General features: G+C 48.6%; 1 protein-coding gene across 1 annotated transcript in view; it reads right to left on the bottom strand.

Moving 5' to 3' along the window:
• TAF4B (TATA-box binding protein associated factor 4b) overlaps nucleotides 1-17,483 on the bottom strand; it is a 354,229-nt gene extending 336,746 nt beyond the window's left edge. Inside the window, exon 1 of the mRNA XM_083187480.1 lies at nucleotides 16,982-17,483. Coding sequence (XP_083043606.1) covers nucleotides 16,982-17,324 — 343 coding nt within the window. The 5' untranslated portion in view covers nucleotides 17,325-17,483. The remainder of the gene's footprint in view (nucleotides 1-16,981) is intronic.
• Nucleotides 17,484-18,071: the final 588 nt, after the last annotated feature.

Here is an 18,071-nt window from a genome sequence, read left to right on the forward strand (position 1 = left end):
GCCACTGATGGGCCTGAAGGTGACACCGGGGAAGGAGATGGTGGCAGTTTGGTTGCAGAGACCAATGCCCAACTGGAGGAAGTGGTAGAATCTCTTCCCAATGACACCGTACAGGCCATAGAACACCATGAAAAAGAACTAAGTGCTGAAATAAAGCCAAAAGCCGCTGAACTGAAAGACCTGCAGCATCAGCAGAAAGAGATCCGTGATCAGACCGCACGCTTCTGGTGGCAACGACTGATAAGACGGGTTAGAACATCAGTGCTGAATGTAATCCACAGACGCAATAGGGTCGCGCCCATTGTATGAAGGTTTAAGGGTGAGCTCCAATATATTCCAACTGTTCCTGATGGACCATTATTGTTGCAGCTCTCATACCCATTGGACCCAAGTCATTATAAACCTGAACAGAAAATCCATCTGGGGAATAGGGCTACTGGCGATACCCCATAAAAAAAACGACATTCAGCAGCCACCTCATGGGTGTGTTGGAAGAGCTGCTAACCCTAACCATACCCAGGGCTGCCGAGAGGTACAATTGAATGGGTGTCATGTGATGCGCGCTCCCATGTACATATCACATCGCACAGCACAAAAAATAGGAAATTGGTACTCACCGTTAATTCCCTTTCTCCGAATCCGTAGGGGACACTGAAGTCTACGCTGGGGAATAGAGTGGTGTAACGGAGGAGTCGGCACTTTAAGAACTTGAACTGTGGTATGGCTCCTCCCCCTCTATTCCCCCCTCAGACCTCAGTCTTAGTTGACCGTGCCCGAGAGGAGAAAAGAGACCAGGGAATCCCCAATAGAGAGAGACATTAACAAAAAACGAACAACCATACTACTCAGTAGGCTATCAACAACACCCAGACGCATGCATAACCAAACATAACTGCATGCGCTAAAAATAAATCCCCCCCTTTAGGCCTGAACAGTGCCGGGAGGGTGTTCAGTGTCCCCTACGGATTCGGAGAAAGGGAATTAACGGTGAGTACCAAATTCCTATTTTCTCCTTCATCCTTGGGGACACTGAAGTCTACGCTGGGGACGTCCCAAAGCCATCCCCACGGGTGGGAAGGCACTGGGCATCCTGAAGCACCGCACGGCCGAAACTGGAGGCAGAGGCCGCAAAGATGTCAAACCTATAAAACTTAACGAAAGTATTAAGGCCCGACCAAGTGGCTGCCCTACATAGCTGTGTCAGGGAAACTCCCCTGGCAGCGGCCCAGGAAGGCCCCACCGAACGGGTGGAATGGGCCGAAATCCTGACTGGCGGTGACTGTGAAGCATGAAGGTAAGCCTGCTTAATGGTGAAACAAATCCACCTAGCCAGAGTCTGTTTAGACGCTGGCCAACCCCGCTTCGCCGAAGAATAAAGGACAAACAGTGAATCCGACCTTCTGAGATCCTTGGTCCTATTCACATACACCTGCAAGGCTCGGACCACGTTCAGCGAGGCGGAATCTCCCGTAAGAGCTGGCACCACGATTGGCTGATTTAGGTGATAAGAGGAAACCACCTTAGGCAGATAATCCAACCTGGTCCGAAGCTCAGCCCTGTCCGGATGAAACACCAGGTAGGGAGACCGGCATGAAAGAGCGCTAAGGTCGGACACCCGGCGTGCCGATGCTAACGCGAGCAGTAACACCGTTTTCCATGTTAACAAACGCAAATCAATCGAGTCCAAGGGTTCAAAAACACTCGATTTAAGATAATCCAAAACTAAGGAAAGATCCCAAGGTTCCTCCGGAGCCCTCACCGGGGGCTGAAGGCGGAGAACCCCGCTCAGAAACGTCTGCACCTCAGGAATGACGGCAAGACGCCGATGAAAGAAAACTGACAATGCAGACACCTGTACCTTAAGGGACCCTAGGCGCAAACCCGCCTTAAACCCGGCTTGCAAAAACTGCAACAACCGAGACAAAGAAAAAACAGCCGTGGGCAAGTTACGGCACTCGCACCACGCTACATAGGCCTTCCAAATACTATAATAATGCCGTGAAGTAACCTCCTTCCTGGCTCTTATCATAGTAGGAATCACTGACTTAGGAATTCCTCGTCTGCTCAGCAGTGCGGCCTCAACAGCCATGCCGTCAAACGAAGTTGCCGTAAGCCTTGGTAGGCGAACGGCCCCTGCTGTAGAAGATCGTCCCTTAGAGGTAGCTGCCATGGATGATCTATCAGGAGCCCCTGAAGCTCGGCATACCAAGGACGACGAGGCCAATTCGGTGCCACCAGGATGACCGTGGACCTCTCCCGTTTGATTCTTCTGAGTACCAACTGAATCAAGGGCAACGGAGGGAACAGATATATGAGGGAATAGTTCCAACTCGCGGTCAGCGCGTCCGTCGCTACCGCCTCTGGATCCCGAGATCTGGAACAATACAGGGGCACCTTCCGATTGTTCCTGGAGGCCATCATGTCCACTTGAGGCATCCCCCATCGGTGGACGATCTGGGCAAATGCCTCCGGATGCAAGGCCCACTCCCCAGGGTGAACATCCTGGCGACTCAGATAGTCCGCCTCCCAGTTGTCCACCCCGGGAATGAAGACCGCTGACAAGGCCAGAGCATGCCGCTCTGCCCATTGCAGAATTGGACGCACCTCCTGCATGGCTCCGCGACTGCGCGTTCCGCCCTGCCGGTTCACATAAGCCACAGCCGTGGCATTGTCCGACTGAATGCGAATCGCCCTCCCCCGGAGGATCCCGTCCGCATTGGACAAGGCCAGACTAATCGCGCGAAGCTCCAAGATGTTTATAGATAACTTCGCCTCCTGAGACGACCAACGACCCTGGAAGTGCTGTCCCAACACAACAGCTCCCCAGCCCCGGAGACTGGCATCGGTCGTGACTATCGTCCAATCCCAGATTCCGAAACGTCGTCCCTCCAGTAAATTGGCCGACAGTAGCCACCACTGGAGAGAGAGCCGGCTGCAAGGCGATAAAACCACCATCTTGTACATGTGCAAGTGGGAGCCCGACCACTTCCTGAGCAGATCTAACTGAAAAGTCCTTGAATGGAAACGGCCGAACTGAAGAGCCTCGAACGAGGCCACCATCTTGCCCAGCAATCGAATACATAAGTGCACCGACACTCTCCGAGGTCGAAGTACCTGCCGAACCAACTCCTGCAGGGACAACATCTTTTCCCGAGGCAGAAAAACTTTTTGAACCTCTGTGTCCAAAATCAATCCCAGGAATACAATCCTTCGCGCAGGATTCAGTTGAGATTTCTGGTAGTTGAGAATCCAGCCATGGGTCAATAACGTCTGGCAGGTTACCTGAATCGCCTGCGTCAACTGACTCCTGGATTCGGCCTTGATCAGTAAATCGTCCAAATAAGGAACGATCTTTACTCCCAGAGAATGAAGCAACTCTACCATCACTGCCATTACCTTGGTAAACAGACGTGGCGCCGATGAAAGGCCAAAAGGCAGAGCCCGAAACTGAAAATGGAGATCCTTTATCGCGAAGCGAAGGAACTTCTGATGCGGGACGTAAATGGGAATATGCAAATAAGCATCTTTGACATCCAAAGATGCTAAAAATTCCCCCGGCTCCAGCCCTGCAACCACAGAACGAAGGGACTCCATTTTGAATCTGTGGTACGTGATGTATTCGTTTAAAGCTTTTAAATTCAATATTGGTCGAACCGAACCGTCCGGTTTCGGAACCAGAAACAGGGGAGAGTAAAACCCCTCTGTGCGTTGTTCGGAAGGAACCGGCATTATAACTCCTGCGGTCAACAGCTTCTGTACTGCTTGAAGCAGCAACTGGCGGTTCAATTCCACGTGAGGCAACCCTATTGTAAAAAACTGGTGAGGAGGAGTACCGGAAAAATCCAGTCTGTACCCCTGCGCAATGACGGACAGAACCCACTTGTCCTTGCAAGACCCCTCCCAGGCCTGCCGGAAATCCAACAGGCGAGCCCCTACTCTGGGATCCCCCAGGTAGGAGGGCCGGGAGTCATGCCGCGGGCTTTTCGGTTTGCTTGACGTCTGCGCGCCGAGCGGCTGGTCCTGAGGAAGTGGTTGCGCCACCAAACCCTCTGCCACGAGAAGCGGTAAAGGATCCCCTGGACTTACCTCTGAACTTAGGTGCCCCCCGAAAGGAGCGAAAGGCCGGCCCTTGATAAGGCTTTTTGGGAGGAGGAGCCGCGGAAGGCAAGAAAGTTGATTTGCCTCCTGTGGCCAGAGAAATCAACTTGTCTAGCTCCGGCCCAAATAAGACCTCTCCCGTAAACGGAAGAGCCTCTACCGCCTTTTTAATGTCCGCCTCCGCTTGCCAGGACTTAAGCCACAATGACCTCCTGGCCGTAATGGACTGAGCAGAAATCCTTGCCACCAGAGCCGCAGATATATACATTGCAGATTCCCGCATCTGTTCTGCTAACTCAATGAAGTCCTCAGAAGAACCCTGATCATTCAGACCCTTTGACAAATCCTCCGCCCATTTCTCCATGGCCCTACTGACCCAGGAGATCACAAGAATGGGCCGAAGTGACACACCTGCGGTTGAAAAAATCTGCTTAAGCCCCGCTTCCAGACGCCTATCTGGCGCCTCCTTGAGGGCCACTGCCCCTGGAATGGGAAGTGCCGCTTTCTTGGAAAGCTTTGACACTGACGCGTCTGCCAATGGCGGAGTCTCCCATTTTGCCCTTGCCTCCGGAGCAAATGGGTAAGAAGCCTTAAACCGCTTAGATAACTGAAACTTTTTTTCTGGAGACCTCCAAATATCCAGAAGAGGTTTCTCCAATTCCATAGACTCTGGGAAGGTGACTACTGCCTTAGCAGACCTCCCAAAAATAGAAACCTGCGTCGGCGGCTCCTGCTCGCTAACATTGAGGGTAGATTTAATAGCCTGAATGCGGGCCTCTATACCCTGGGCCTCCTCCTGAGGAACGTCCTCCACAGGATCGATAGGATCCTCCTGAAACATATCCCCTTCCAGAGGGTCCCCCGGTTCATCCTCTGAAGTATCTCCCTGTAACAATAAAGGAACACCTCTTTTCCTCGGGGGAGGGGGAGCACTTGCGGACCCTGAAGGCACCGCAGTGGCTTGGACCAACGCCTTCACTGATGTAATCAGCTCTCTGGCCCAGGTGGGCTCCGCAGCAGACATGGAGGCCAGTTGCACATGCAATGACTCCCTGTCCCTGCGAGACGCAGCCATCTCTGATGCCAGAGTGGCTAACACACTGGTAACTCCCTCAGTGTTCAGAATAGGGACCTGACTCTGCCCAGCATCCCCTTTAAAGCAATCCTTACACAAGGATACACCCTTTACATGCTGCGTAAACTGTTGCTCACACTTAGTGCATACAAACAACTTTGGAGAAGCTTTTGACTGAGACTTGGTTGCCATACTGCACACACACCCCTCTTGCACACACACAGGTGGAAGGAGGTGAAATAAGCTAGACAAAGAGAGCCCCCAACAAGGACCCCACACCAAGAGCAAAAGCACCACACTAATAGGGGGAGAGGAGCGCACCTTCCCCGAATTAGGCCCACCTGAAAATCTCTCCAGCGGGGAAGTCTCACAAGAGAAAATCCCCTCCACTCACCCAGCGCAGCATTCAATAATATCCAGGCTGAAGAGGGAGAGAAAGCGTCCTGCTGTCCTGTTCCAGAGAACTGTAGAGGCACAGCAGACAAGGGCAGCAGCGTGGCAGGCACCGGCGTCTGACGCTGAGGACCGCAGCTGGAAAGCGACCACTCACTGGCACGCCCCTTCCGTCCTCATCAGAGCGCGCGCTGTATACAGCGGCGCTGATTGGCTGTCTGCTCCCTGCTGGACCAGCGAATTAACCCTGGTCCAGCCGTCACCCAGCGCTATGCGCTCACTCGCCCTGCTCTCTCCGGCGGGCGACGAGGCCGCGGCCCCGTAACACAAGCCGCAGGCGGCTGTGGCGGGACCCTGACGCTGATGCGTCAGTGACCGGAGTCAGCAGCGTGCGCCGCAGGCGGTGCCGCTCTGACCCCCCGGAGAGCTATCCCACGTCGCAGGCAGCCGGCACGCGCTGGCTGCCTGTTTCATATAATAAAAAACAAAAATTATAAGCCAAAAACAAAGAGCCCCAAACGGAGCCCCTTGCCCAGGGATCCGACTCCTCCGGGCACTAAACTAAGACTGAGGTCTGAGGGGGGAATAGAGGGGGAGGAGCCATACCACAGTTCAAGTTCTTAAAGTGCCGACTCCTCCGTTACACCACTCTATTCCCCAGCGTAGACTTCAGTGTCCCCAAGGATGAAGGAGAAATGTACATGTCCTGCACATACTTTTTGTACTAGATTGCTCATTGCTTTGCAAAACGGATGTGATGCGCTGCAAAAGAGTCTAAATTGTATACAATAATTGTACCGTGTAGTTCTATTGCACCTTAAGTTATATATGGAAGTGAAAAATTAAGAAAGACAAAATTAAACAACCAAAACATTGCCCCAATAAACAAACAAATAAATAAGAAAACACTGCCATGATAAATAAAATAAAAACAAACACTGTCCTAATAAACAAAAAATGATTTATGTAAGTTACATTATTGGGGGAAATTTACTAAGATGTGTATTCTACTTCCCATGTGATGTTGCTATGGGCAACCAATCAGATCCTGTCTACTATCTTCTAGAGCAGTGGTGGCCAACCTGTGGCTCTTGAGCCTCATGCGGCTCTCTCCCTTGTAAAGTGTGGCTCCTGCTCCCATTGCTGCCCGCCGCCCACCGTCTGTCCCAGTCCCTCCTGCTGCCGGTTCCCTGATTCCCTTCTCCTTCTGAGGGGAGAAGAGCGCGCATCTCTCCTACCCCTTACTGTGCATCCTTGTGACTGGGCCGTCCGCCAATCAGAGCTCGTGGGCCAGCAGCCAATCAGGAGCCGCCAAGCGAGCTTTGATTGTCGGGCGGCCCAGTCACAGGGAAGTGAGGGGGAAGGAGATGCGCGGTGTGCTGTGCTCTCCTCCCACCGGTGACATGACAGGAGGACTGCAGGGGGACACCAGACTGTCCTCTCCCCGCCTGGCAGCAGCAGCAACAACGGTGAGTGCTGCTGCTGGGAAATTTGCACTGTGGGGGGCATAGCAGCTTGTGGCACTGTGGGGGCATAGCAGCTTATGGCACTGTGGGGGCATAGCAGTTTTTGGCACTCTGGGGTCATAACAGCTTTTTGGCACTGTGGGGGCATACCCGGCACCGTGTGGTGCATACCTGGCACCGTGGGGGGCATATGTGTATCTGGCACTATTGGGGGCATATGTATATATGGCACTGCACTATTGGAGGCATATTTCTATCACACCCACCCAAGGGGTCAAAATAGACTACGCCCCTTTTTTTGGCGCATGCGCCTTTGGCGCGCGCATGATGTCGGCTCTTTAGCTTGACTACCGATATTTTTCGGCTCTTTACCTCTGACCGGTTGGCCACCCCTGTTCTAGAGGGTGCAAAATAAAGAAGTAGATTCTGATTGGTTGCCCATAGCAACAACACATGTGAAGTAGAATACATATTTTAGTAATACCCCTTTTACACCAAAAACCCTGGTCCGACCCTGGTCTTTGAACGCTGGAGTTTCCAGGGTCTGACCCTGCTTTATACTCCATTTACACAGCACTTCGACCTGGGTCGGACCTGGGTCTGCACCATTTATACTGAACCTGGGTCAGCACTGCCTTTCCTTGTGGATGTCATAAAAAATGCTTGCTCGTTGCCAAGGGGGGAGAAATTGCTTGTTGCCAGGAGGCAACACATTATATATATATATATATATATATATATATATATCTATATATATACACACTACTTAAATAAAAATTCTGAATGGGTAGAGGGGGGAAGCTGCCCCCTGGGGTGCTGGGAGAAGGGGGGTTTCTGCGGCTGCTGATGGGAGGTGGGGGTACCTGTCAGCCTGAGGATGATGTGCGCTGCCCCCTCTGCTTCTGAATCAGGCCCAATATCCTACAACTGCGGTCGATGATGGTCGGAGCCAGAGGGGATGATGTGCTGGTGAATCAGGCCCAATATCATACAACTGCGGGTCGCGAAGTTCCTGCGGCGAATAGACAGTCAGTGGCGGGGGTCCCTCCGGCGCATAGGAACTAGTACTAGTTCCCATGCGCTGGAGGGACCGCCGATACTGACTGTCCATTCGCCGCAGGGACCGGCTACCGAGGGGTGGTACAGCAGCAGCGGCGCACATCATCCCTCCGGCTCCGACCATCATCCCCCGCAGTTGTATGATATTGGGCCTGATTCACCAGCGGCGGCGCACATCATCCCCTCTGGCTCCGACCGCAGGCTGACAGGTACCCCCACCTCCCCTCAGCAGCCGCAGACACCCCCCTTCTCCCAGCACCTGGGGACAGCTTGCCTGCACCCGCAGCGGGACCATTTACACCGGCCTTTACACAGGGCCTATCCGGGTTCTACCCAGGTCAGGACCTGGGTAGAGGACCCGTGTAAATGGACACGGATATACCCCATTTACACCGCCGATGATCCGGGTCTGACCCGCCGCTGACCCGGATTTTTCGGCGGTGTAAAAGGGGTATAAATTTCCCCCATTGCCTCTCACCCTCACTAACATTTCCTTTCTCTGTAAACTGCAGCACTTGTGCCTAATACAACACAGCAAACACATACAAACAGCAAATATTCTCATTTCCCCTCCTTATTTTAATATATGCTAATTTAGTTATATCAATGCAGGATCCATTGAAATGTACATGATCTAATATTCTGTATTACAGAGCTAAGTAGAACCCAGGACTCACCACAACCCTGGATACAGTTTGACCCTGGACAATTGGGGTGCAGACATGAGTCATTCTTCTACGTGCCTCCTGTAATCAGCATAATTAGCAGCAAGTAGAGATGTGCGGCGGCCACTTTTTCATGGTTTTGGTTCTGGATCTCCCTTCGTGTTTTGGATCTGGATTGGTTTTGGCAAAACCACCCTTGTGGGTTTTGGTTTTGGATCTGGATTTTTATGAAAAAATGCTAAAAATGGCTAAAATAACAGAATTTGGGCCTGTTTTTGCCCCTAAAGTATTATTGACCTCAATAACATTAGTTTCCACTCATTTCTAGTCAATTTTGATCACTTCACAGCTTACAAAATTGTTTTCATTTACTGTAGTTGGGCCAAAAGGGTATACCGAGGTAGCTGGATGACTAAGCTAAGCGACAGCAGTCGGCATCACATACATGTGGACCTTACACTTCCAACCTGGCAGAGCGGCACTGCAGGGGCAGACAGGGTGGCAGTTTAATAAACTATCCCAAAAAAAGAGAAATGCTCCAAACAGCAAATACAAAGAGGTATCGGCCTTGTCATGACTGGTGGTAGCAGCTTCAGCACTCCCACTATTTCCTCCTCCATCATCCTCCAAAAATGTGCTTTTATTTTATTACTTTTATTTATTTTTCTTACTTTACACTGGACACAGCCCCTTGGACACTGGACACTGCCCCTGGACACAGCCCCTGGACACTGGACACAGCCTGTCACCCTGGACACAGCCCCTGGACAATGGACACAGCCTCTGGACACAGCTCCTGTACAGTGGACACAGCCGTCACACTGGACACAGCCCCTGGACAATGGACACAGCCGTCACACTGGACACAGCCTCTGGACACCGCCCCTGGACACAGCTCCTGTACACTGGACAATGGATATATGTCACGCTGGACACTGGATATATGCCGTCACACAATGGTTAGATGTCACACTGGCCACTGGATAGATGTCGTCACACTGGACACAGGATATATGTCGTCACACTGGACACAGGATATATGTCGTCACACTGGACACAGGATATATGTCGTCACACTGGACACAGGATATATGTCGTCACACTGGACACTGGATATATGTCGTCACACTGGACACTGGATATATGTAGTCACACTGGACCCTGGATATATGTCGTCACACTGGACAATGGATATATGTCACGCGGGACACATGTTGTGACTTGTGACACTGGACACAGGATATATTGTCCTCACACTGGCCACTGGATATATGTCGTCACACTGGACACAGGATATATGTCGTCACACTGGACACAGGATATGTCGTCAGTCGTCACACAGGACAGGACACAGGATATATGTCGTGAGTGACTCGTGACACTGGACAATGGATAAGATATAGGCCGTCACACTGGACACAGCCCCTTGTATTACTGCAGCCCCTGTACACAGTGTACTACTCAGCAGCACTGCAGCCCCTGCGTGTGAGCACTGCAGCACTGAGTTAGTTAGTTAAATCACAAAAAACACAGGGTTCAGGGCTAAATAAATCACAACACAGGGCTTAGGGCTAAAAAAATCACAACAGGGCATGTGCCACAGTACAGCCCCTGGACAGTGTACACTGCAGCCCCTGCGTGTGAGCACTGCAGCACCTAGTTAGTTAAATCACACTACAGGGCTCAGGCCTATAAACAGTCACTGACTCTCAAGTCTACAACACAGGGCAGTGAGGGCACAGGGCAGGTCACAGAGAACAGCACAGGGCAGTGAGGGCACAGGGCAGGTCACGGAGCACAGCACGGAGCACATGGCACGGAGCACAGCACAGGGCAGTGAGCACAGAGCACAGCACGGAGCACATAGCACAGAGCACAGCACGGAGCTTCCCAACCACCCTCTTCCCTCTCCAAGATTGGAGTGAAGATGGCGGGGCGCGCGTGCGTCTTTTATAAGATCCCGCTCCCGCGAGAATCCGACAGCGCGATGATGCCGTTCGGCCTCGTTATTGGTCCGGAATTCAGGCGGGAACTCCCTAGCCGGCTCGGATCTGGCCCGGATCCCCGATATTCGGATCTGTCGGATCTCGGGGATCCGGACCCGCTCATCTCTAGTCAAAAGGTTAATTATCTAATTCTATATTTACGATATAACCAAAAGAAAGTAGACTGACTACAGCGGGCACTGGCAACTAGAAAGGGACAACTCCAATTCCAAAATACCAATAGAGAAAACAATATTAGAGTGATCACTTCATCAGTGCTTTGATTTACAATAGTGTCGCTATCCGTACCAGATTCAGTGATTTCCACTTCATCAAACTTTGTTTCCTTATTATGCGATATTCATATCAAGGTACATGAAACAAGAATGAGGGAATATCATAGTGTATCACAATTTAATACCACAATATTAAAATGCTGTATAACACACTACATACAATCCAATAATGGTAAGGCACCTAAATTATATAAATGTAAAAATAACCAGTTTTCTTGAGTATCAAGTCCAGTGAAGCTGGAGATAAAAGATAATATAGTTCTTCCAAAGAAAAAAAATGTTTATTTCATCTTTCAACCAGTAGTTACAGGCAATGCAGTAGTACAGAAAAAATCCTGACAAGTTTCGTCTAAGAAGACTTCATCAGGGGGATAAACACACTTTCTATCGAAGTGAGAAAGAATTAATGAGTGTTTCAATGTTATTCAGGTCAAGTATCTTGTGCATACCAAAGTGCAGCCAAAAGAGTCTAATGGTCCGAGTAACAGTTGGCGGGAATGAGCCTCCCAAATGGAGCTCTGTCTCCTATCAAAGTAGAGTTCATACTGCTTAACACATTTGAGAATATTTTCAATACATAAATTGGCACATAAACACTAAAATAGGATTATTCAGGTGTTCTGAGAATAATTACCAGATGTCATTAAAGTGCTGCAGTACAGATCAATATTTGAAAAAAAAAAAACACTGAGTGACAGCCCGGGTAGCACTGGTCTGGTTCTCCTTTAGGCAAGAAGTCCTCAGAGCAGCCTCCGCATCCAAGCCTCACCGACGCGTTTCTACCCCAAAGACTGGGGTCTTTGTCGACGCGAAAAGGAAACAAGGATTAAAGAAGTGGAAATCGCTCTACTGAAAGTGATGTGGATTTTACCACTATTAATGGAAGTATTGTAAATAGGAATTCTGTATTTACACCTGTATCTTCTACGTTGAACAACAGCTTTTTTTTACCCTTAATACCTGAACAGCAGGTTCCAACAGCACAAGACTAGCATTCTTGTCTTACAGTACATGTATATGAAATTGAGTTTTGCTTTTAAAGTGGCATCAAGTTTGACAAATATAGAAAATTAATCATCCAATCCACTTGTTTTTAATTCATTAATAATGTGTGAAAAGCTTAACAGAGCGGGTGTCTCTGCATTAGCATAATCTGGAGCTGCAGATAAGCAGATTTCTTCAGAATTTCTTCTGGAGTTGGTCAACTTTTTAAATCAACTATGGCCCTTATTCTGATTGCGTCGGACGGCTGTGTGTGAATTCCATGCGGAAAATGATCGTACGGAACCAACCGAGCAGGGGGTGGAGAGGGGCGTGAAGGGCTGTTTGGGCTCATTACCATATACATACACCCCAGCGTGTTATGGGCGTTCCCATGAAAACGGTGGGCATACGTACTGAAATCCGGCCGTGACGCAGGTGTGGGGGGGACAACTGACATAGCCGGATGTCAGCTGCCCGCCCATATCCCTACTTTCATACGGATAACTGTCCAAGTGGTCTGGAGCACTCGTGGCTGCCTGACCGCTCGGTCCATCATTCGATGGTCGGTGACCATCGGAAGATAGGGGAGGTTCCCACAGGCCAGCGAGTGGGTGTTCACATGAAACATCCACTCGCGGTCCATTCGCTTGGCATCCTACCGCATTCGGATGGCGTGAGCGATCCGTACGATAGGCGGGGTTAAGAACACTCAGTGCCCGTCCGAAATACACAACCGTCCAACTCAATCAGAATAAGGGCCTATGTGTGAGTATGATCAAATCAAAGGTGCATGTGTCAGTAGGTAAACTTGTCATCAAGGCTAGATAAACTACATTGGCCTGGAGCTAAACTGTCCACTGTCTTGCGTGCATGTACACCCCACTACACTCCCCATCATTCCCTATGTCCAAAAGAAGAAAGGCTTTTCCATTTTTTCTTGGGGACTAGATTCCTCTGCCCCAATCTGGAAGCAGGACCCTATGCCATGGCGTTTCTTATTGCAGTATGACCAGGCCTTTCTGCCCTAACATGGCAATAAAGTGATTTTTAAAGAAGGAGCACACATAGCAACCAGCTATGGAGGGTCATTATTAGTAGGGTGATGGTTTTTTTTTTGTTTTTCGTTATTTTATTTTTTTGGGGGGGGGGGGGGATTAGTTTTATTCCCATTTACTTATTTTTATTACATTTTATAATGACAGAGGGTGACAGCTGGCACACACTAGTATGAGTCCGCGTCATGATACAATTGAAGAGTTTCTTGATGCACTGTAAACATAAAATAGCTTCTCCTTTCAGCAGCGCATTCATCATGCAATTGTGTGTATATAGGACACAATCTATAGCTTATAGCATATTAAGCATAAGGCGGATTCAATTGATCTTGCGTGGCAGAATCAGCGCAATGTTGATGCCTCCGTAGTTGGATATGGGCAAGTCTTGCGATCCTATTTATTGTTTTTGGACAAAAAGTTGCTAGAGATTTTTTGCCTTGAAGTGAAGTTTTCATTATTAATAGCTCAGTATTCTGAAATATATACTTGTCTGATTTATTAATATGTGGAGCAGTATGTCATATCAGCAGCATTTACCTCACTTGCCAATGGAAACATAACATTGCCAGAATGAATTATTCTTGTAAGTCAGCCAGCGAGATAAGTCTGGTGTAAATCTTACGCTCACATCCATCTAAGCTGTGAAAAATTACAAAGAGGAACAGCTACAAATGGATAACGGATGCGAATGCACCCTGTTCTAAGGACCCCGTACAACTCACCGAGCAACAAAACGCATTTTTATCAGTAATGGCCATGGAGAAAGTTTTTCAATGCATATCGCAGCAAAGCAAAATATATTTCAGGCTAATTAACCCAAAAAATGTGATGGACAGATACTGGCTGTCAGCAGGTAGTACATTCTATAGGAGCACTGGCCAATTCAGGTCGGCACTGTTAGCGGGTAGTCCTTAGCACCATGACGCGATAAATCCTGCCACTTACCAGTTACACATTGGCATTAATAGCGCCGGTATTTACCTAGAAATGCAAGTATAGATTACATCACAAATTATAGCTCTCCCGATAAGAGCTGTCCTTTGCGATAGAAGAACTTCTGCACAGATAGACAAACATAGCCCAGGGGGTGCTGGGAGTCATCCACTTGGATCCTTCTCAGGAACAATGGGGAAATTGTTTAACATTCCGATGCTTGGTACATAAGTGAATGCAACAAAAACTCCAAAAATGGGATTTTCTGAGTTTTGGGCACGTTGACATTTGTACATCCCACTCTGTACATGTATATTAAGACTTTGCTGGATTACCTATGCGAACTGTACTGAAAGCCTGCTCCTGAGCCTCCAATAGCAGTAAAAGGCTAATAATGCCTTTGTTAATTCCAGTGTTTTGCACGCTATCCAGCCTGGGTAAGTGAACATGGTTTCAAGACTTGTCATAGTGGCTTGAAAACCCATGCAGGATGGACCCGGGTTATTGGCAGACCTTCCGCCTGCTGGCGCTTTCAGATTACATCATCTTCAAGCGCTGGTGATTTGTCCCTTCTTATGCTTTTAGCATGACCAAGCAACTTAATTACCCTGCACTGTAACCCGGATCAATGTTAGGTTTGCTCTGCTGATACTGTATATACAAAATATTGTAAAGTGCAATGGAATCTGCTGCGATATATAAGTAACTGTAAATAAATAATAAATAAATAAGATACTAGCTCTCAGTAAGACAAGACCATGACCCTTACTAAATAAATCCTATAGATGCACAAGCAGTGCCTGTGAGCACTGTTATGGGTACTGTACATTATATATATATATATATATATAAAATCAACTTGTGTGGCAGCTGGCACTCCTAGCACTTAATATAAAACTTGCCCGGTGCCTTCCAACAAAGTCACACACAACGGTCTGGCGGTGATGGGTATGCAGGTACCGGCGGCACTTACGGGCGATAATGAATACACAAACAGTACTGTATTATACTGTTCTGTATACTATTCTTGATAAAAGTGCACTAGCACTGAAACGTTGGACACCAAACCAGTACTGTATGTGTATTCATTATCGACATGAGTGCCGCCATCCTAATATAAATTAGTTATCAGCGTCTGCATCATCTGGTTTGGGAAAATCCAGAGAAGTGCCACTGCTTATACAGGTCGAGTATCCCGTATCCTAATATCCGTTATCCGAATTATTCCGAAATACGGACATTCCAGAAAGTGAAAAAAAAAATTTTTTTTGCTAAAAACTCACTGGAGACATTTGTAACAGCATCACTGGGGACATGATATGTAACTGGCACTATATATGTGCAAGACAATGATCGCTTGGCCTTCAAATTCAGTGCGGAGATAGTACACACATTTTGTTTCACATTTTGAAACCTTGTTTTTTGAACAATTAAAATATATTTGTGTGTATTTTATGTGGTAATAAAATATATTTGTGTGTATATTATGTGTTTATACAGCATAAATGCAAGATACTTCAAAATACATCATTGAAATATTAAAATATTCCGAAATACGGAATAATCCGTTATCCAAAATTCTCCTGGTCCCGAGCATTTTGGATACGGGATACTCAACCTGTATATGTGTAGTGCCCCCCCCCCCCCCCCCCCAAAAAAGTCGGTACTTGTGTATTTTGGCGGCGCCGCCGATCTCCATCTCGCAATGTTTTAATCGCATCGCATGCCATGCACCCGATGGCATGCGATGCGACGCGATTTTTGCCCCCTATGCGATGAAAGATTGTATAAGCACCCTAATGGGTGCTTACAATGTTAAATGCACCCGCACGCCACCCCCCCACTATAAACGTGAACCCGGAGCGTGGCGAGCGCAGCGAGCCCGCGAGGGACGGTGGTACGCGTCCTCCGACCTTTTCATACCCCCACTATCCACGTCGGCGTGGAGTTGAGAATAGAAAGTGTGGCGAGCGCAGCGAGCCCGAAGCGTGGCGAGCCCCGCGAGGGGACGTGGATACCTTCACAGGTATCGGAGTCCCCTCGCGGGCTTCACAGGTATCCGCGTGCGCTCACCACGCTTCGGGCTCGGTGCGTTCGCCACACTTTCTATTCTCAACTCCACGCCGAAGTGGATAGTGGGGGTATGAAAAGGTCGGAGGACGCATACCGCTGCGCTCGCCACGCTTCGGGTTCACGTTTATAGTGGGGGGGGGGGGTGGCGTGGGGGTGCATTTAACATTGTAAGCACCCATTAGGGTGCTTATACAATGTTTAATCGCATCGCATCATATAGCATTGTATGCCATATACAATGTCATACAATTTTAAAATTGTATGGCATTGTACAATATCGCGCAATGTCGCATCACATACCATCGCATGCGATGCAATGGGCGCCGCCAAACTACACAAGTACCAAAAAGTTATTTTTTTCTACTGTCATTATATATATATATATATATTATATATATATATATATACACACACACACACACACACACACACACACACACACACACACACATATATAGACTGGTAGTAACAAAGAAACAAATTAGCGAAAAAAGCGAATTCTTATGTTCACCATTGCTGACTGCACACATTTTTTATAGACCCCCCAAGTGTATTTAAATTGTAACTAAGTTCAGTAAACATATACCACTACAAAGATTCAGTAACCATGTGACAGTACTGTACATCAATTGACAAGCCAAGTATTACAATAAAGGAGTTTAACATGCTATATAGGAATTGTGCAAGAGTTCAGTTATAGCGAAGCAGAATATACTGTAAGCATTTGTTCTGTCTGTAGTGTGAGTAAATGATGAATAGTGTAATGAAGCATATATAGAAACTAAGGAGAATTACAAAGGTATAGTAATTGTCTAGTATACAGAGTAGGAAATGGTGCTGTGCCCTATGGCATGTGAAGTGGGACGGATATGGATAGCCACACGTGTACCATTACTCACCAGGAGGAATCTGGAAGTTTGCAGGTAACTGGAGGGCCGCCCGGGTCGCCCTGGGGGGTGCTCCTTGTTGCGGCGCTGTCATTTTTGGGGCAACAGTCACAAGATGGGGCGTTTGGCTAACAGGGGCCAGCTTTGTTACCGGTGTGTCGCCGGGCGCAGGGATCACAGGGGAAGGGACACTTGCAGGGGGGTTAGCCAGCACATGAACAGCTGTGCGATCGGAGGAGGTGGTGATGCACACCCCTGCAGGGAGGCTCAGGGAAGCAGAGGTTACCCCATGGCTTGCCGGCACTGCGGGGCTAGTAGTCACCACGGGTGCAGCGGTGGCTTGCAGTGCATGCATTAGACTAGCGGTGTCTTTGCATAGAAGTTGGAACACAACCCAGTCCGGGCTGATGGTGTTAGTGGTGTGTGCTTCACAGTCACAGTCAGTGATGTATAACAGGTCATAGACCCAGCGCCTAGGCACTTATTCCTACAGTCAGAACGCAGCACTGCAGCGCCCCTTATTAACAGCAGCACGCTGGCGCTGCAGCAGCGCTTATATAGCCTCTGAGCGCTGAGCAAGGTGGGCGGTGTCCAGGTGTCATCATTATCATCTCATTCTCTATTATAGCCGGCTGCCGGTGTGCTAATGTGCTGCTTGTGGAACTAGGATTTACGTAACCCAGACAGAAATACAGCAGTGTGTGCTATGCAACATCGTAAAAAGGGATCTTTATAACCTCAGGGTAAAATGCTAATGACTATTTGAGATATATATAAGTTTTCAGTTATTAAAGTTTGTACTCTTTCAAATTCATATAAATAACTATATTCCAACACAGCTGTTACACAAACACTCTACACATACAGGGCCTGATTCAGGTTGGCTCGCTAGGCAGTGTACATTCATGGCCTAGCGGGCCCATAAACGCTGCCCGGCCAAATGTCTGTCAGGAGTCTTGCGCGTCGCAGATGGGCAGAGTCCAGGAAGCCCACTGGGCACCATACCATTAGAGCCATAAGTAGACATGTTAGTGCCCTGTGCAAGTAGGTAACAAGCAGTGTCACTGGGTCAGAGAGCGTACTACATTCATCTGTAGTTCTG

This window comes from Crinia signifera, chromosome 5 (assembly GCF_055691185.1).
Source record: "Crinia signifera chromosome 5, ASM5569118v1, whole genome shotgun sequence".
NCBI lineage: Eukaryota > Metazoa > Chordata > Amphibia > Anura > Myobatrachidae > Crinia > Crinia signifera.